Raw genomic sequence first — 18,281 nt, 5'->3', positions numbered from 1 at the left:
CAGATTGAACAATGCAGTCAAGTGCAAGGTTTTTGAACTTCAGTAGGACCAATCAGAGTAGGTCTTACACAGTGAACGGCAGGGCACTGAGGAGTGTGGTAGAACAAATACTTCAAGGAAAACAGGTCCATAATTCATTGAAAGTGGCAACACAGGTAGATAGGGTTATATTAAAAAAATGCTTTTGGCACATTGGCCTTCATAGATCAATGTAATGAGTACAGGAGATGGGATGTTATGCTGAAGTTGTGCAAGACATTGGTGAAGCCTAATTTGGAGTATTGTGTGCAGTTTTGGTCACCTACCTACAGGAAAGATATAAACAAGATTGAAAGGGTACGGAGAAAACTTACAAGGATGTTGCTGGTCTGAAGGATCCGAATTACAAGGAAAGATTGAATAGGTTAAGACTGTATTTTTTAGAACATTGAGATGAAATTTGATAGAGACATACAAAATTATGAGGGGTATAGGTAGGGTAAGCAGGCTTTTTCCACTGAGGGTGAGTTGAACTACAACCAGAGGTCATAGGTTAAGGGTGAAACATGATAGTTTAAGGGGAACACAAGGGGAAACCTCTTCACTCAAGAGCATTGCAAGAGTGTGGAATGGCTGCCAGCACAAGTGATCCATGCGAGCTCAACTTCAACATTTAAGAGAAGTTTGGATAAATACATGGATAGTAGAGGTATGGAGGGTTATGGTTCTGGTGCAGGTTGATGGGAGTAGGCAATTTAAATGGTTGTGGCATGGAAACATGAGGAAATCTGCAGATGCTGGAAATTCAAACAACACACACAAAATGCTGGTGGAATGCAGCAGGCCAGGCAGCATCTATAGGAAGAAGTACAGTTGACATTTTGGGCCAAAACCCTTCGTCAGGACAGTGGTATGGACTAGGTGGGCCAAAGGGCCTGTTTCTATGTTGTCCTTCTCTATGACTCTATATGTAGAAATAAAGGATTTTTTTTCCTATTAAGTAGCTAGACTGTGGACAATATGTTGGGGCAATTTCTAATTATATAGCTACTGTTATAGATTTTGCTGTTGTAAATCCAGATTCTTTGAACTGAAATTGTTTTAACAGATATTAAAATATGCAAGGCAACTCCCTAGAAGAGTTTAAAGTAGCAGCTGATCCCTCATTTGAAAAACTCCCTTGTTTTCTTTATGCATAGCTGGGATGGCTAAGACTTTTGCACAGCATTGTATTTCACAGAGTGGTGTGGAGAATATGTTCGTAAATCTCCCGGGAGCAAAGGATGTTGGGAATAGGGAGAATGGGGCATTGTGGGTGCAAAGAGTGTTGGGAATGGTGAGGGTGGAATGCTGTGGGACATGTGTGGGACAGGTGGCAGAGGACTGTCAGTGATGGGTATTGGATTGGGTGCAGACACACCCAGCCTTTAGACACCAGGCATGATCATTTGATTCCAAATACTTGGTTTATTGATCATTACAGAATGTCTCTCTGGTGCTTCCCACTCACTCCCCTCTCCTCCTTTTCCTAAACATGATTCCCCTTTCCTTGTCTCTTTCCCACTATCAGTCCACAATAGAGACCCATATCAGAATCAAGTTTATTACCAGTCACATATGTCATGAAATTTGTTTTCTTTTTGCAGCTCCAGTACAGTGCATTACATAAAATTACTACACTACTGTGCAAAAGTCTTAGGCACCCATATATATATATGTGAACTAAGACTTTTGCACAGTCAAAGGAACTTAAAAATCCTAAACAAGATGTTAAAAAAATCATGAAGATATTCTTCTGACTAGGACTGGGATCAGTATTAAAATATTGGAGCAATACAACAAAGTAATGGAAGAACGCAGTCATGATGGAGGGTCTCAACTCGACAAGTTGACTATTCATTTCCGACAATAGATCCTGCCTGACACACTGAGCTCCTCTTGCTCTTTTGTAGTGCTGTTCCAGATTTCCAGCATCTGCACTCTTGTACTGTGTCGGTATTAAGACACTATCTTGTTTATGAGATTTATTAATTTATTTTTCCAGGATGAAAATAACATTGGCATGTGCAGAAAAGGATGTTAGTATGGCACTTGTAGTAGACTTGCACTCTCACACTGACCCTTATGTCACCCTGACCTCTGGTGTTGTCCACTTGGAGTTTGCGCATTCTCCTTATGTGGTTCATCTATGACAGAGCTTCCAACCTGGGATACACGGATCCATTGATTAATGGTGTTGCTCCATGGCATAAAGAAGTTCGGAAACCTCTGCTTTAGGGCCTCTGGTTTCTGTCCAGATCCCAATGATATGCAGGTTAATTGGACACCTTAAGTTTCTGTGCTTGTACATTAGTATAATTTAGGGCAGGGGTTCCCACCCTGTGGTCCACAGATCCATTGGTTAATGGTAGTGGTTCATGGCATAAATAAGTTGGGAACCCCTAGATTCTAGGGGGTAGGTGCTGAGAACAGATTGCATGGAATATTAGTAAGAAACGGAGAGTTCTCTTTCAGCCAACATTGATGAATAGTCTCTTTTTGTGTGTGAGGGAATATATGGAAAGAAGCATCCACATGTTATCCATTTTATTATATGCACATCTACTATAGATTAAGTTAAAAACACCCTTACCTACTCAGGTACGCATTGTTGATGCAACCTGTGAGGTTTGCGTGCTGTCTGTGTGGTGAGCCTCCAAAGTAGAATTTCCCTTTTGTTTGCCCTGTTTCTTGTGAGGAGCAAACTTCTGTTGCTGTGTCTTTATCATCTATAATTAATTGGCAACTAAAAGAAAGTGGAAAAAACATTATTATACCACAGCTTCTTTATATATCACAATCAATGTATTCTGTAGATGCTGGAGACACAAAATGATAGAGGAGCTCAGCTTGTCAGGCAGCGTCTATAGAGAGGAATAAGCAGTTGCCATTTTGTGCTGAGACCCTTCATCAAGATGGGAAAGGAAGGGGGAAGATGGCGGAATAAGAAGGTGGGGAGAGGGGAAGGAGTACAAGCTGATAGGCGAGGGGGATGGAGGGTAGGTGGGGAAGGGCTTAGTCGGTACACGTTGTTTATGTTGTCCATGTTGCCCTTATCATGCATGGATGAAACAACTGTAGAGAAAGGTTTTGCACCAACAATGTTTGTGTTCAAACAATTTGCCTTCGGGATTCACTAATGCCTTGTTGAAATATATGACTTCAATCAATGAAATTTTGCGCCATTCCCAAACCTTTAATTTAATTGGGATTTTTTGTTGTCACATTTGGCTCCATGCTTCAAATCATAGATTGTCTGCAGATCATTTTGACGATATGTCCATCATCATCATTGTTATGTGTCATGTCATATGACATAAACATTCAGTCTTTCCATAACCATGATAGTTCTTGGCAATTTTTTCTCAAGAAGTAATTTGACATTGCCTTCTTCTGGGCAGTGTCTTTACAAGACGGGTGACCCCAGCTACCTTCAATACTCTTGAATACCTGTCATCAGTGGTCACATAAACTGGACTTGTGATATGCACCAGCTGCTCATATGACCATCCACCATCTCTTCCCATGGCTACACGTACCCCTGATCGGGGGTGGGGGGGAGGGGAGGGGGAGGGGCTAAACAGGTGCTACACCTTGCCCAAGGGTGACCTGCAGGCTAATGGAGGGAAGGAGTGCCTTCCACCTCCTTTGGTGGAGACGTATCTCCAACCTGCCACCCATATTCTGTATATCCACACCTATATATTCACCTTCATCCAAACATACTTTGTGCTAACAGTTGCCAATAAGAATTCTTTCTGACAAGACAAGGTCTGTCAGTCCAAATGGAGAGTCCCACCAAATGTTGATGGGGGAATGTTACAAATAAAGATGGAAGCTGATGGTGTGACCATGGTCTTCAGTAAATCATTTGGAAAGAATGTCATTGTCACAACATTGGATTTGACAGCGCAGTAGATACAGCAATTGCGCTTATGAATATGCACATGTCAGCTAATTATTATTTAATCGTGATAGTATTTAGCTCCTTGTCGAGACTTGGACAGAGCAGAGCAACGCTTCGCTACCTGTTTGCATTCGGCCTTCCCCGAGAAATTGGGCTGTCGAGTCAATTAGCTCTGAAGCCTAGTGGTATTCGTTTAATGTTTAGACGTACTTTTCAGCTGCAGTGTAGGCTTCATTTTCCATTTGAGAGTTTTAGTTAACAGCCCTGTTTGGCCTATTGTTTATTGTTTTATTTTCCCTTTAACGCTGTTCGCATTAAAGTCTGGTGAACTATCGACCTGCTTCAGTATCTCTCACTCCGCAATTGGGTCATATCTGTACCTGGTAACAGTCATAAGATCCCTGCAGTCAGCACAGATCATGTCAGAGCATTTTTGTGGCTCGTCACTGCTTCTGTCAACACTGTGACTGAATAATGGCTGCTATCTGGAATAAAAATGGACCAGGAACCATTTCCATCCTCTGGCATCATTTGGATGTGAAAGTCTTAGATGAAGCAGTCAATATATATCTGATAGGGCTGGGAGTGGGGAGGGATTCTGTATGGGGGGCGGGGCTGGCTATCAGGGAAGAGAATCACAATCCCGACAAAGGGCTGGTTAGGAGACTCAGCCGTACATTATTCCATCTTGACCTGACTGAACTCAGCAGTGTTACCATGGAAAGCCTTTTCTAAGAGTTACAGTAGTGGTCGCCAATCCATCGATCGCGATCAACTAGTCGATCTTTGAGACTTCCCCAGCAGCTCCCAAAAAAAAATGAAAAATAAGTACACAAATACTGTTGAGAGATTTTCCGGGTTGTGGGGTTTTAGTTCCGTTCTTTCTGCCCAGTGCACATGCGTGTAGCTCCCCCCGCACTACACAGTGTAATTCACTGGTCCCCAACCACTGGACCACGAGGAAATGATATGAGTCAGCTGCACCTTTCCTCATTCCCTGTCATGCTCACTGTTGAATTTGAACCCACGTGAGGTCATCAGGTGACTAAACGCAGTGATACCCTCGCGCCAGGGATCACTGGCTGGCCTTGGGTGGTCAGCAAGAAGTACCATCACTACTGGCCCGGAGCGCTGCCTCTGAACCTGTTTAGCACACTGAATGTTCGTGGGGAACCCAGTGCTAAAATATTCACAGATGACCTAATTTGGACTCAGTGTTTCATAAGTAGCAGAGCAGCTACCGCGCTGCGATCTACTGAAACAAACGTTTGTCAGCCGATAGATCCTACAAGGGGGGCAGGCGCACACCCTGTCGCTCTCCTCACTTGGTCGCTCGCTCTCTCCAGACTGTGACTGCTGTGGCCCTGGCACGGGGACCTCCAGCTCTGACCTTGCCCTCTCACACGACCCACGACCAAGGCCAAGGCGTCTGGCGGCAGGCTGCAGTTTGGGCCCAGAGGCTGTCTAATGAGGCAATGGAGCCCTCAAAACTACTTTGGCACCCTGAGTCCAAGTACCCTGCACTTAAAGACAAATCTGTTGAGTTTTTTCAGCGGAAATAACATGAGCAGCGTGGGACAGAAGCTAAGTGCCGAGAACCGCGAAAACTAAATTGCAGAATAGACTGGACACAAGGAACCTGCTTCGAGTATCACTGTATTCCCGTCGTGTTTAACACCCCCTCCCCCCCACATCGGCCGGTTTGCAAGAATATTGTCAATATTAAACCGGTACACAGTGCAAAAAAAAAGGTGGGTACCCCTGGTGTTTATACATTATTTCTACTTCCGGGTTGTAGGGTTTTACTTCCAGTCTTTTCTGCCCCGGTGCGCATGCGTGTAACTAATTGATTTGGGGTCGATCTTGACTTTTACTAAGGCCGAGGTAGGGGATCTTGGGCTTAAAAAGGTTGGTGACCACTAAATTACAGGATATGCTTAACAATTGTTATTAATCGGCTCATTGGGAACCTGGCTATATGTAGGTTAAAAAAACATGAGAAAATAGGTTTAATTAGCAAAGCTTGGGACTGCCATCTGGTTGTGTTTATCAAAGCATTAATCTCCTGTGGGTCAAATTATAAGCCACCAAGAAAATAAAGTTAAAGTTATATGGTATTCTGAAAATGGAAATGGTCAAAGGAATAATGTTAGCAATGTGACCTACTCCTATAACCTACAGACTCCGTTTTCAGAGATTCTTTTCAACTCATGCTCTCAGTATTTTATTTATTTGGACAGTTTGTCTTCTTCTACACATTGGTTCTTTATGAGTCTTTTTCTCCTGAGGTATAGTTCTTATTAAGTTCTATTGTATAGCTTTCCTGTAAACGCCTCCAGGAAAATTCATCTCAAGGTGGTATGTGGTAAAATTTCAAAATTTATTATCAAAGTATATACAACATATGTCACATTGTCTAACCCTGAGATTCATTTTCTTGTGGGCATACTCAATCGATCTATAGAACAGTGACTATAACTGGATTAATGAAAGACCACCCAACTGGGGTGTCAACCAGACCTATAAGTCAAAAGCAACAAGGCAATGAATTTAAACATCCATGGTTCTAACACAGCTTGTTTAACATTTTTAAACCGCAACCACATTTTTCTGCGTGTTTCGAACTAAACCATGGTTAAATATCAATGGGCTTGTTGTATTTATTTATCTTTCATGACGCGGTCTCCACTGGCAGGGTCAATATTTGGTGCCCATCCCTAACCACTTTGTCAAGATGATGGTGAACCAACTTTTTGGATTGCTGCCATGCTCCAGGTGAAGGCATTACCACTAAGCTCATGAGGAAGGAGTTTCAGGAGACTGTTGCAGAGCTGAAGGGTTGCCAATTTATTTCTAATACAGAATGGTGTAAGAATTAACAGGGAACTTGCAAGTGGTTGTGTGCCTATGTATTTGCTACCTTTGCACTTCATAGAGTGTTGGCGCATGGCCTAGTGGGCAAGGCATCAGACTAGTAACCTGAAGGTCACTGGTTCGAGACTCAGCTGAGGCAGTGTGTTTGTGTCCTTGAGCAAGGCGCTTAACAACACATTGCTCTGCAACTTCACCGATGCCAAGCTGCGTGGGTCCTAGTGCCCTTCCCTTGAACAACATCAGTGGCATGGAGAGGGGAAGGCCTGCAGCTTGGGCAACTGCCGGTCTCCCATACAACCCTGCCCAGGCCTGCGCCCTGGAAACTCCAGGCGCAGATCCATGGCCTCTCAAGACCGACGGATGCCACCACACTTCATAGGGGAGAGGCTATACAACTGAGAGGAGTTATGTGAGGAGCCAATGCAAGTTCATGCAGTGCATTTTATAGACACACTACAGTTACAGTGTGATGGTGTGGAGGAAGTGACCATATAATGCGGCATGTGAGGTGACAATCAAGCTGACAACTTTGCTCTGAAAGGAGTTGAATGCTTTGATTATTGCTGGAACTGTTCTCATCTAACTGAGTGGGGACATTCAATCACAATCCAGAACTGAGCCTTGGAAACAGTAGAAGGAATATTAAGACATTGTCCATGAAATGCGAACACAAATTTATAATGACAGTCCCATAGGCAGCCAAATGAAAGTGAGTCATTCTCTACATGATATTCAGATTTTGACTAGTGTGTAGCCACGGTATTATATGGCTGTGCTGGCTGAGTTTCTGATCAATGTTGACACTGTCAAGTTGGCAGTGGTGGATTTACTGGTGGTAATGCCACTGAATATCAGGGCAAAATGGTTACATTCTAATTGTTGAACACATTCATGGTCTGATGCATGTGTGGTCTGAATATCATTTTTCACATCAGCCTATGCCTGAGTATTGCCCAAAGCACTGAAAATGCAGGCGTGCTCTGCTTCCTTAGCTGAAAAGTTGTGAATAAAACTGAACATTTACATAATACTAGCATCCCTGCTGTGCTCTCTTCTCACTGCTGCCATTGGGAAGGAGGTACAGAAGCTTTGGATCCCTCACCACCAGGTTCAGGACCAGTTATTTACCATTCAATCATCTAGCTCCTGAAGCAGCGTGGGCAACTTCACTCACCTCAGCTCTTAACCGATTCCACAACTTATGGAATCAACAGCAAGGATGCTACAACTTATATTCTCAGTGTTATCTATCCATCTGTCCATCCATCCATCCATCCACCCTTCTAACTATCCATCCACCTATCCATCCATTAATATATCCATCTATCAATCTATTCATCTATCCATCCATCCATGTAGGCCATAAGACATTGGAGCAGAATTAGGCTATTTGGCCCATCGAGTCTGCTCTGCCATTTAATCATGACTGATTCTTCTCCCCCTCCTCAGCCCCACTCCCCAATCTCTCCTTGTAACCTTTGAACCTGCACCCAATCAGAAACCTATCAAGCTCTGCCATCTATCCATCTAATTTTATATGTGCAGTTTGTCTCCTTTTGCACACTGATAGTCAGACTTAGTGTGTAATTTTTCATTGATTCTATTACGTCTCTTTGTTTTCTAAAGACAGGTGCTGACATACCGTATATGTCCTTTGATAATAAATTTACTCGTGCTTCGAATATTCCCCTTCATGATGGGAAGTTCTGGAGTTGAGTGATCCTGATGAAACTCGGTGCATCAGTGAGAAAATTATTTTTAAATAATATTTTTCACTTGTCATCATGGGCACATCTCTGGTATGGTCAACAAACATAATTTATTCCTAGATTCCCTTGAGAACATGGGGGGTGGACAATATCTTGGGCTTCACTGGAAGAAGAGCAATGGTTCAAGAAGATGACAAACCAGCACCCAAGGCAAGTTGAGAGAGGCAATGAATGTTAAGAGCCATTCTTTAGAACTGTTGACAACACCTTTGAGCATATTAGTACATACATTAATGCAGAAGATACTTACCTTGATGGGGTGACAGTTGCTCTAACAAAATGATTCCGACCATCATTATATTGGTTCTCTGTAGAGTGCAAAGTTGTTTTTTTAACTTTGAAAATGACAGTACCATTGTCCAATGCAAGGGAGAAGTTATCAGCCTGAAAAGAGATTTATAAATGAATTTAGATATTCAAGGGTGGATTTTCAGTTTCTGTGACATATCTTTATCAGGATACCTATCTCAGAGGCAACACATTCAACAGAGATTACATCATATTGTTAGAAACCAGACAGTCCTCTCAGAATCAGAATCAGGTTTAATATCACTGGTGTATGCCATGAAATTTGTTAGCTTTGCAGCAACAGTACAATGCAATGCATAATAATAGAAAAAAAGCTGTGAATTACAGTATAAATATATATATATATATATAAGAGTTAAATAAGTAGTGCAAAAAAATTGAAATAAAGAAGTAGTGAGGTAGTCTTCTTGGGTTTAGTATCCATTCAGACATCAGACGGCAGAGGGGAAGAAGCTGTTCCTGAATCACCGAGTGTGTGCCTTCAGGCTTTTATACCTCCTCCCTCATGGTAACAATGAGAACAAGGCATGACCAGGGAGATGGGAATTCTTAATGATGGACGCCGCCTTACAAGTAGCTCCCTTGATTTTGAGTAGAATAATATTGAACTTGAGCACTTTCACTTCTGTTTTGCAAGGCAGAAATGAAATTTGGCTTGACGAAGGGTCTCGTCCCTTCATTAAGACTCCTTAATCCTCTCCATAGATGCTGCTTGACCTGCAGATTGACAGGATGGGTGATGAGAAATCAGCCCTTAGGTGGTGAAGAAATCAGGAGTAAGGATTAAAGATTTACTTGGCACCTTTGATTAGAACACAATTAAGGCCGATTAAGGAGCTACTGCAACTCCTTACATATATACGACCGATTAAGTTGCGCAACTGGGGCAGCACAATGCTTTACAGTACTGGTGACCCGTTTCAGTTCCAGCCACCGTCTGTCAGGAGTTTGTACCTTCTCCCTGTGACCACATGGGTTTCCTCCGGGTGCTCCAGTTTCCTCCCAAAGTCAAAATGCATGCTAGTTGGTAGGTTAATTGGTCATTGTACATTGTCATGTAACTATGCTAGAGAAACTGGCCAGTGTGGCTGGGAAGACCTATTCCATGCCGTATCCCAATAAATAAATAAATAAATATTTTGCACATTTATAAAAAGTTATGACCTCAACATTAGCATCTACGGCAGCATTTAATACATTCTCAGAATCCAAGAAATATAGTTATTTTCAACTCCCCTAAATCCCCAGCTGTTATGATTGTGATAATTCCTTTTGTGGTAGATAATCAGATACTTTAAAAAAACATGATTCAGATGCAGTGTGGATTTCCTTGAACTTTTTATTCTGTTGCTTCTTAAAAGAATTCCCTAAATTTATTGTTACAGAAATTAAACACATTGCCATGGATGGATTAATTATCTTTTTTGGTTGTATCTCAAATATAATATAGATCTATGTTTAGATGGGGAACTATCTTAGTTCTGCCGACACATATAAACAGATTAGAAAGGGTGCAGTGCGGAGTTCAGTAATGCCTTGGCTCGCATGAGTTGACAGCTCGACTTTATCCTTGACTTGTTTCACAAATCATTCAAAGCGCTTGCAGCACATCAACACCTTTCTAGGAAATCGTTGAGCCGTGATACCCACTTGAAAAAACCTGCTGGATTTTATATAAATGCTGATATTTGGCTGCTATTTGCAAATGGATGACTGCCATTTTAAGTCTATTGAATATTTTTATTTACAGTTATGAATCTGCAATTGTCCCTTCCAGCCCAATGAGTCCACACTGCCCAGATGCACCCAGAGGGAAATCATGTGGCCACAGAAAAAGGTGCAAACTCTTTACAGACAGTGGTGGGAGTTGAATTTGGGACAGTGGCACTGGTAGTATTACCCTAACTGTGTCACCAGAAAACATTAAGATCCTGTAGTCCTCAGGAATATTGAATTCCAAAGATTTCCCACCCATTTCTTCTGACCTCAGTCTTAAAGGGCCTCTGTTCCTTATTCTTATTTACTTTTTTCTTATCTTACTATTTATGTCTGACCTTGAGAAGTATTTTTATTTTTGTTCTGCCTTTAGAGTAATATCTTGGTTTCACTGCACCTAGACAGAAGTTAATCTCAAACCAGCAGCAACAGTGTTTGCCAACATATGCTATTACAAAGAGCCACATCACATACAGGACTCTGCAAAAGTCTCAGATATATATATATAAAACTAGGATGCCCAAGACATTTGCACAATACTGTAGTAATCTAGTAATCTGTACTGCATTGTACTGGTGCTGCAAAAAATGAAACACATTTCATGGTATATGTGAGTGAGAAAGGGGCTCTGTTGTGGACTGAAAGTGGGAAGGGGGCAGTGAGAAGGGAATCATGGTTGGGAAAAGGGGATGGGAGAGTGGAGGGAGTGGGAAGCACCAGAGAGACATTCTGTAGTGATCAAGAAACTAATTTGGAATCAAATGACCTTGCCCGGTGTCTCAGGGCTTGGTGTGTCTGCACCCGCACCAACCCCCACACTTTGCACTCCTTATCTGCCACCTGTCTCACACCCCTCCTATGGCACTCACTCAACTCCCGCCATTCCCAACATCCTTTGCTCCCACCAGATTTACATACTTATTCTTCACTCCATGTTCATATCATTTGACTTGAATGCCAATGTTTGAAATATAACTTTAAGATCAAAAATAGATAATTACTCACAAACTACGATCAATGGCATGGTGGAAAGCAACATATGTTTTCCTCTTTATTGATTATAACATTTACTATATTAAATGGCTGAGGATAGTCCCTGTTGCAGCAACAACAAAACTGATTAGCTTGGATGTAAGTCTGATTAGGAATTCTTTTTAGGTAATAAAAATGTTGCACTTTTAAAACCAAAGAAAATACAGTTAAACATATCTTTCTCTCAGATGTTAGAGAGTGCTTTTGTTTAGAATTCCTTCTAAGGTATCTCTTTGATACTCACTCCTTCATTGTACTGGAAAAGCAGCCCATTTGACTGTAAGGTCCTGAAGTTGAAGCCTCCTTCGAAATTCGAAAAGGGTATGATTTTGTCGGCGGAAGAGATGAAACCTTCACCATTGAAGTAGGCCATGCGTGACATCTGTGAACCACAAGTCCAATATTAAAATGCACATTGAAAGAAAATCAGTCGTAGAAACAATCATATTCTCAAGATGTTTTTTCTCATTTGGCCAGGGGTTCCAAGTCTTTTTCACGCCATGGATCCCCATAATTTACTGAGGGGTCTGAGGACCCCAGGTTGGGGTCCCCTGCTTTAGTCGATGATTCATCCATGAATTTCAGAAGAGTTGCTTCATGTTGTTTCTTGCAGTTTTGTATTGTGCCCTGCTAATTGCTGGTTATTGGTTTCTGCGCTATTGCTTTCCTGATTTAATTCAAGGAAAAAGTACTTTTTAGCAATTATGTATTGTAAGAGCTCAATTAAAATTAAAGTCTTGTCTTCATTCTCCCAGAAATGCACAGAAAGTTCAAGTGTTTAGAATTTGGAAAATGGTAAAGACTTGTGACAAAATATGTTTGAATCTCCCAGAGAACCTACAGGAGGACTCAATGAATTAGCGACCTCAGGGTAAATGTGTTCCGAGCTCTGACATGGAGGAGATTGGCAGGTGGACAGAGAAAAAAAGATTTAGAAATATGCTAAAAACTTCCTGGAATGTGTTATAATTAGGAATCCTCTAGTCCAGGGGTTCCCAACCTTTTTTATGCCATGGACCCCTACCATTAACCAAGAGGACTGCAGACCCCAGGGTGGGAAACCCCTCTCTAGCCTATAACATCTCAAAGTGGAGAAGGACTATTTGGTATTGTATTGAGAGTATCTAGTCCTTTTTATCTAGAACACACAGAAACCTTGTGAACCTAGCAGAAAGAGCACACAGCCTCATAAACCAACCAGCCACTTGCCCTATCAGCCAGTTTCCTGCCCCAGCAAGCTTCCCCATTAGCCAATCACCTGCCCTAGCCTGACCCTCTCAGATGTATCCTGTCCTCTCACCCACCTCCTGCCCCATCAGCCATACCTATCACCTCCTCTTTAAGTTATCATCTGCCCTACCTGCAGAAGAGTGTACTAACCCCTTATTGGTCTCATTAGTTACCTCAGGACCACTAAAGCAGAGTGGAAGCAAATCATCCTCAATCCTGAGTGAAAGGAAGAAGATTATCACCATTTATTTTATCATGTAAAATCATGCACATTTTATCTTAACTTGCCTGCAGTATTGTTCTGCTATAACACAACTTTAACTATTAAATACAGTGCATGTTTTAAAATTTGTTGAATACAATTTGAGTGTGACCGAAGTACAAAAATACCAAATAACATACTAACTAATACAAAATTACAATGAAACATTAATTCAATGCCTGCAAACGAAATCACACCATTGAAAGCTATAGCATTGTCTGGCTTTCTTTTAATGAGAGCTAATGGTTATTTCTGGAACTATAGCTTCATATGTGCTTTAGGAATGTTGTTTGGATTTAAACATGTAAATGAACAGTGCTTAAACTACTTTGTTAGCAGGAAATATCTTCTCCTTGTTAGGGAGAGGGAAGTCATTGTGGAGGAGAAACAGGGAAGTGAGGTAGCTTTTGAAGCAAAGATATAACCACCCTTTAGTGAGAGCACCCATAGCTATCTATATCCGAAAGGGCTTAAAATTTCCATTTGAGTTTAGAACTTCACAGTCAGCAAACCCAGTATCATCACAGAGTCAGGAGTAATTACATTCAAAAGGGATTTGTTTAAATACATGGAGCAGGGTTTAGAGCAGAAGTTCCCTACCTGGAGTCCATGGACATTTTGCTAAATGGGGCATTAGTCCATGGCATAAAAGTAGCTGGGAAACCCTGCTTTTATGGAGTATGGTCCAAAAGTGGCAAATGGGACAAGAACACAAAAACATAAGAAATAGGAGCAGGAGTAGGCCGTCTGGTCCGACCATTCAATAAGATCATGGTAAGCTATGGACTGGTTGATTTGGGCCAGAAAACCTGCTTCCATGATGTGACCTTATGTCTCTAACTGGAAATACTAATCAGGTCAGGACTGAGAAATGGAGACGAGTCAGATCAAATAGCCTGCACTAGAATTGGGAAAGAAAGAAAGCAAATTGGAGAGAGGTTGGGGGATACGTGGAGAGGAGAAAGGGGCTGTGTCTCTGTAAGGGTGGTATCAGGACTGCCTGGCAGTAAACTGTTTATGAAGCCATGAGACTGAGAGGTTAGCGAGGAGAATCTGAAAGAAAATGAACAAAAGAGTATGCAAATAGAAGAGCCTCAGCAGGTGCTACACATTTTAAGGAACACACACATAGTGCTGGAGGAACTCAGAAGGTCAGACAATACTTATGGATGGGAATAAACAGTCAACGTTTCGGGCCAACACCCTTCATCAGGACTGAAAAGGAAGGGGGAAGAAGCCAGAGTAAGGAGGTGAGAGGGGAGGAGGAGGAGTACAAGTGGCCAATAATCGCTGAAACCAGATGAGGGAGAAGGTAGATGGATGGAGGAAAGGGGGATGAAGTAAAAAGCTGCGAGGTGATAGGTGGAAGAGATAAAGGGCTGTAGAAGAATGAATCTGATTGGAGAACTGTGAGAAATATCCAGAAGATCAGATTGTGTCATTATAGTGTGAGAAAACTGAAGAACTGCAGATGGAGAACCGACAACTGAAATGATACAAAGAGAGAAAGGAAGCAAAATGGAATCATTGAATTTAACAGGGTTTCAATCGTGACAACAAAATAAATTTATATTTTGGCTAGTATATATTTACTGTTATCTGAAGCAAGCTCCAGACACCAGTTAGTTTCACAAAGCCCAGATTTAATATTAGCCCATGTTTAGATACATCAATAATTTGAAATGAACTTACAAGAGAATCTTCTGTACAGCCACTGCTAACTCCGAACGTCTCCTCTTCCTCTAGTACATTGAAGTCTCTCCTCTGGAACTGGAAGCTCCTAAGACAACCCCGAAACCCTGCATCTACAGCAATGTGCGACCTGAGCCTATCCAACAATAGACAAGATGTCGTTATACATTTGCTGGGCTGAATTTTGCTAATAAGCACCAGGAGTTTCATAGTGAATCTCAGGCATTTATTGCTTTACCAGGGTCTTTGATGCCTACTCATTGACATATGGAAATGTTGATAGTACTCTCAGCTCCTGGTCTCTATGTTGACTCCAGTGGCGTCCTCCATTGGTCAGGGTCGACTATGGATGTTGTGTCCTAGCTGTCGAAGTCAATACACAAGTCAAGGCAGTACGATACGGAGAGGAGGTTGTTGCCCATGCAACGGGCTCCCCCCTCCATGCAGCTGAGTCAAAGGAACAGCAGATGCCGATACCGTTTGGCACCAGCGGTGTTGCAGGAGTTGCCGGTCAACGCCGAACTCAATGTAGGGCTCACAAACCTGAGAAAATCTGTAGATGCCGGAAATCCGAGCAACACACACAAAATGCTGGAGGAACTCAGCAGGCCGGGCAGCATCAATGGGGAAAAAAGTAAACACTTGGGGTTTTGGGCTGAGACCCTTCATTAGAACTGGATAAAAAGATGAGAAATCAGGGTAAGAAGGTGGGGGGTAGGACTGCCATAGGCACTCCAGCCCCGGACTTCTCCGTCGGGGTTTACTCCTGAAGCCTTCCCCACGAGTAGATGTAGTTGCAAGGCAATGGAGGTTTGAGATCAGAGTTTTCCTTCTTCTAGATGAACTGCCAGCTGTGGCAGATGAGCCTTATCTGTCCAAAGTGACTGGTTTTAAGGAGTCAGTACCCCACCTTTTCCCCTTCTGCCAGTAGAAACAGTTCTGTTGGGCTCAGTAGCTAAGCCACACATGAAGGCCAGGAGCTGGACTTGGATGTTGGAGGCTATTTGAAATGTGTGCCATTGGGAGCATTTTTCAATGGGTAGTGGGAGCTTATCCCTGTTACCAGCCAAGGCTATAGCAACCCTAAAGGCTCTAGTAAAGGAGCACAAATTTGCAGAGCTTGTCCGGCACTTATGCCGAGAGATTTTCTCACAGCATCTGCATTGAATTGTATTTGGCACAAGTCCATCCACCTTAGTAGACCTTCCATAGCTGCTAGGCTAATTGCAAAAATAATGAAAATCATGTGTTCATTTTACATGAAAATCCCCTCTCCCCACCCATCCACCTTCCTCTCACCTGGTCTTGCATAACCCCTGCCATCTTATTCCTCCCTCAGCCTTATTTTTGCTTCTGTCCCTCGTCTCAGCCTGAAACATTGACTGTTTAATCCCCTCCATCGATTCTGCCTTGCTTATTGAGTTCCTCCTGCATCTTGTGTTGCTCTGGTTTTCCAGCAACTGCAGAATTTCCTGTGTGTATGTTTTAATCATTTCTTTTCAGATAAAGTAATTTTAAATGCTTTAAAATGTAGAAATACAATTTCCGATTAAAATAAAAAGCAATGAAATACACCTATGCACATCCCGTTAATCTTGTCATTTATTTGTTTGTTTTCTGCCATCTAACGCATCGTGAAAATGTTACAACTGCCAAATAAGATAAGCAATTAAAAAATCATATAACACACAGAACTGGCCATATAACTTAATTAGATTCATTGAGTTTAGGCTTGAGCATATATTTGCTGAACCTTCAGGTGATAATTCTGCAAGAAAATACAGCATCTGAATTAAAGCAACTAGTTAAAACTGAGTGCTTGGACAAAATTAGCTTCTACTTGATTTCAATGCTTAATACATTTCCCTCTCATTTATTTGAAATTAGCTTTCAGTTTAACACAAACAGTGTTGGGCAAAAGTCTTAGGCACTCATGTACATATACAGCTAGAATCCCTAATAATTTTGCAGAGTGCTGTATTTGTCAATGTGGAGCGGAGATCAAGTTTGTAAATCTGGTAGGATGCTGGGAATGGTGAGGGTGCAGTACCAAGGGAGGGGTATGGTATAGATGGCTGAGAAGGAGTGCTGGGGTTAGGGGTGGCGCAGGTGCAGACACACTCAGCATTGGGACACCAGGCAAGGTAATTTGATCCCAAGACATTCGTTGGTTGATCATTACAGAATGTCTCTCTGGTGCTTCCCACTCCCTCCCCTCTCCCTGCCCCCTTCCCACTCTCAGTACACAACAGGGACCCATAGCAGAATCAGGTTTATCATCACTCACATGTCGCATAAAATTTGATTGGTTTTGTGGCAGCAGTACAGTATAATACATAAAATTACTACAGTACTATGCAAAATTCTTAGGCACCCTGGCTGTGTATCTCTATACACACACACACGTGTATATGTATGTGTGTACATGTGTACACGTGTATTTATATTTATATATATATATATATATATATATATATATATATATATATACCCCTGCTCAACAAGTTGCCTCTTTCATTTGACTTGCCTACATTTAGTCTATATTCTTTTAAACCTTAGGATGGCTGGTGGCGTAGTAGCATCAGCACCAGACTTGGGAGCGAAGGCTCCCGAGTTTGAATCCAGCCGTCTCCCTTGCACGCTTTCCACCCGTGCTGGGTTGAGCATCGAGTTAGGAACTTGGCCTTGTAAAAATAAGAAAGCCTGCTAAAAAAAAACCATGGTCACTACAGCGTCCTGTTGATGCCACTTGGAGTTAAGGGCTTCCTTCTTCTTCTTTTAAACCTTTACACTCTACGTTAACTAACCTTGATAAGATCTCAGCAGGGGCTCCTCCAACATAGACATTAGAGAACTGCATGTTCTTTTTTTCATTTTCAATACTTTTTACATTGGTTCTGTCGATCAGCAGGATTACCTTCTTGTAATTGTGGTAAATGAATGAGACCTGAATGGGGGTAATACAATTGTTAATACACACTATTTCTCAGAAACAGTATATGCTTACCTTGCAGCAACCTGATGTGGGCGAAGCAAAGCTGGCAATGAAAGGCGGTAAGGTAGCGTAATGGTTAGCACAACAGTGTACGGTACCAGCCACCCAGGTTCTTTTCCCACTGCTGCCTATAGCACTTTGTATCTCTCCCCATGGCTGTGAGGTTTTTCTCTCGGTGCTCTGGTTTCCTCCCACAGTCCAAAAACCTACCGGTTGGTAGGTTAATTGGTCATTGTGAATTCTCCTGGCTAGGATTAAATCAGGGCATTGCCAGGCAGTATGGCTTGAAGGGCCAGAAGGCCCTCTTCTGTGTTTTATTTCAATAAATAAACAATTAAAATCCAAAACAATATGTATCTTCCCTACCAAATGGCTTGTAAACTTGCAAAGAACTTTAAAAACATGGTATCAGCTCACTGAAAACAATTAATATTTTAACTTATATAATACAATTCATATCAAAATGTGTTTAAAACA

At 42.0% G+C, this 18,281-nt stretch overlaps 1 protein-coding gene across 1 annotated transcript in view; it reads right to left on the bottom strand.

Moving 5' to 3' along the window:
- Positions 1–18,281, bottom strand: part of lama4 (laminin, alpha 4) — a 182,911-nt gene that overhangs the window by 24,673 nt on the left and 139,957 nt on the right. The window contains exons 27-31 of the mRNA XM_059981458.1: positions 17,617–17,756; positions 14,810–14,945; positions 11,870–12,007; positions 8,819–8,952; positions 2,612–2,764 (exon numbers count right to left, since the gene is read on the bottom strand). Of these exons, the coding sequence (XP_059837441.1) occupies positions 2,612–2,764; positions 8,819–8,952; positions 11,870–12,007; positions 14,810–14,945; positions 17,617–17,756 (701 nt within the window). The remainder of the gene's footprint in view (positions 1–2,611; positions 2,765–8,818; positions 8,953–11,869; positions 12,008–14,809; positions 14,946–17,616; positions 17,757–18,281) is intronic.

The sequence above is a fragment of the Hypanus sabinus genome, chromosome 10 (assembly GCF_030144855.1).
Source record: "Hypanus sabinus isolate sHypSab1 chromosome 10, sHypSab1.hap1, whole genome shotgun sequence".
NCBI classification, from domain to species: Eukaryota; Metazoa; Chordata; class Chondrichthyes; order Myliobatiformes; family Dasyatidae; genus Hypanus; species Hypanus sabinus.
This window is presented reverse-complemented; position numbering and strand designations above follow the sequence as displayed.